Source organism: Chelonoidis abingdonii, chromosome 9, assembly GCF_003597395.2.
Source record: "Chelonoidis abingdonii isolate Lonesome George chromosome 9, CheloAbing_2.0, whole genome shotgun sequence".
Taxonomy (NCBI): Eukaryota; Metazoa; Chordata; order Testudines; family Testudinidae; genus Chelonoidis; species Chelonoidis abingdonii.
The window spans coordinates 85,536,953-85,539,438 of NC_133777.1; the positions used below are offsets into that span (position 1 = coordinate 85,536,953).

General features: G+C 68.9%; 1 protein-coding gene across 1 annotated transcript in view; it reads right to left on the reverse strand.

The window, feature by feature from the left end:
• Window positions 1-2,486, reverse strand: part of LOC116833066 (gonadotropin-releasing hormone II receptor-like) — a 6,471-nt gene extending 3,985 nt beyond the window's left edge. Inside the window, exon 1 of the mRNA XM_032794283.2 lies at window positions 1,953-2,486. Within this exon, the coding sequence (XP_032650174.2) occupies window positions 1,953-2,486 (534 nt within the window). The remainder of the gene's footprint in view (window positions 1-1,952) is intronic.

The following is a 2,486-nucleotide window of genomic DNA, read 5'->3' on the forward strand; positions in this document are numbered from 1 at the left end:
CACGGAGGGGCAGAGGATGCTGAATGCTCCAAGGAGAGACCCAGGAGGTGAAGACGTGTGAGCTTCTTGCCCTGAACAAGTCTGCTCCAAGGGAGAGGAGGCTCCCCAAAGTCCTGACTGGCTTTGTGGGGAGCAGTTCCAGAGCATCGCCCGGTGACTCCGTGACAAGGGGCAGCGGGTATCTGGAGCGGGAGGGACAGCGGGTATCTAGGTGGTGGGGACCGGTGGGGACCTGGGGTGGGAGAGACAGCGGGTACCTGGGGGTGGGGACCGGTGGTACCTGGGGTGGAGGGGAAGTGGGTACCTGAGGGGTAGGGACCGGTGGTACCTGGGGCGGAGAGACAGCAGGTACCTGGGTGTGGGGACCAGCGGGTACTTGGGGCTGGAGAGGTGGCGGGTACGTGGGGGTGGGGACTGGAGGGTACCTGGGGTGGAGGGGCAGTGAGTAACTGGAGGTGGGGACCGGCAGGTCCCTGGGGCAGGAGAAACAGAGGGTACCTGGGGAGTGAGGACCAGCGGATACCTGGGGCGGGAGAGACAGCGGGTACCTGAGGAGCGGGGACCGGTGGGTACGTGGAGCAAAGGGGCAGTGGGTACCTAAGGGTGGGGCCCGGTGGGCACCTGGGGCGAAGAGGTAGCGGGTACGTGGGGGTGGAGACCAGCAGGCACCTGGGGCGAACGGACAGTGGGTACCTGGGGCTGGGGACTGGAGGTTACCTGGGGTGGAGGGGCAGTGGGTACATGGGGGTGGGGACCGGCGGGTACCTGGGGCGAAGGGGCAGCGGGTATCTGGAGCAGGAGGGACAGCGGATATCTAGATGATGGGGACCGGTGGGTACCTGGGGCAGAGGGGCAGCAGGTACCTGGGGGGTGGGGACTGGCGGGTACCTAGGGAGTGGGGACCGGTGGGTACCTGGGGCGAATGGGCAGCGGGTATCTGGAGCGGGAGGGACAACAGGTATCTAGATGGTGGGGACCAGCGGGTACCTGGGGCGGAGGGGCAGTGGGTACCTGAGGGGTGGGGATCGATGGGTACCTGGGGCACGGAGAGACAGCAGGTACCTGTGGAGTGGGGACCGGTGGGTACCTGGGGTGGGAGAGACAGCGGGTACCTGGGGGTGGGGACCGGTGGTACCTGGGGCGGAGGGGCAGTGGGTACCTGAGGGGTGGGGACCGGCAGGTACCTGGGGCGGAGGGGTAGCAGGTACCGGGTGTGGGGACCGGTGGGTACTTGGGACATGGAGAGACAGCGGGTACCTGAGGGGTGGGGACTGACACGTACCTGGGACATGGAGAGACAGCGGGTACCTGGGGGTGGGGACTGGCGGGTACCTGGGGCACGGAGAGACAGCGGGTACCTGGGGCGGAGGGGCAGCGGGTACCTGGGGGTGGGGACCGGCGGGTACCTGGGGCGGGAGAGACAGCGGGTACCTGGGGGTGGGGACCGGTGGGTACCTGGGGCACAGAGAGACAGCGGGTACCTGAGGGGTGGGGACCGGTGGGTACCTGGGGTGGGAGAGACAGCGGGTACCTGAGGGGTGGGGACCGGCGGGTACTGGGGCATGGAGAGACAGCGGGTACCTGGGTGTGGGGACCGGTGGGTACTTGGGACATGGAGAGACAGCGGGTACCTGAGGGGTGGGGACTGGCGGGTACCTGGGGCGGGAGAGACAGCGGGTACCTGGGGGTGGGGACCAGCGGGTACCTGGGGCGGAGGGGCAGCGGGTACCTGGGGGTGAGGACCGGTGGGTACCTGGGGCATGGAGAGACAGCGGGTACCTGGGACGGAGGGGCAGCGGGTACCTGGGGGTGGGGACCGGCGGGTACCTAGGGCACGGAGAGACAGCGGGTACCTGAGGGGTGGGGACCGGTGGGTACCTGGGGTGGGAGAGAAAGCTGGTACCTGAGGGGTGGGGACTGATGGGTACCTGGGGCTGAGGGGCAGCGGGTACCTGGGGCAGGGAGAGCCCAGCGCTCAGCAGCCAGGCCGCGTACAGCATGAGGCGGTTCCTCCTGTGGGCCTGGGCGATGGCCAGCGGGCGCAGGATGGCCGCCTGGCGGTCCAGGCTGATGACCACGGTGATGAAGGCCGAGGCGTACATGGCCAGCAGCTTGAGGTACATGAGGAGGCGGCAGGCCAGGTCCCCTGCCTGCCACTGCACCGTGATGTTCCAGACGGCGTCCAGCGGCATCACCACGAAGGTGACCAGCAGGTCGGCCGCCGCCAGGTGCAGCAGGAGCAGGTGGATGTGCGAGAGCTTCCCGCGCCTCCCGCCCGCGCCCGCCCACAGCACCGCCAGGTTGCCGGCGGCCGAGATGGTGAGGAGCACGAAGGTGAGGATGACGCGGGCCTTGGCGGCGGGGGAGAAGGTGGGCAGCTGCAGGGCCCCCTCGGTCCTGTTGGGCCAGGGGCCCCACCCACAGCTGCCCTCGGCGGGCGGGAGGCTGCTGCAGGGCACCGTGCCCGCTCCCTGGCTGATGTTCAT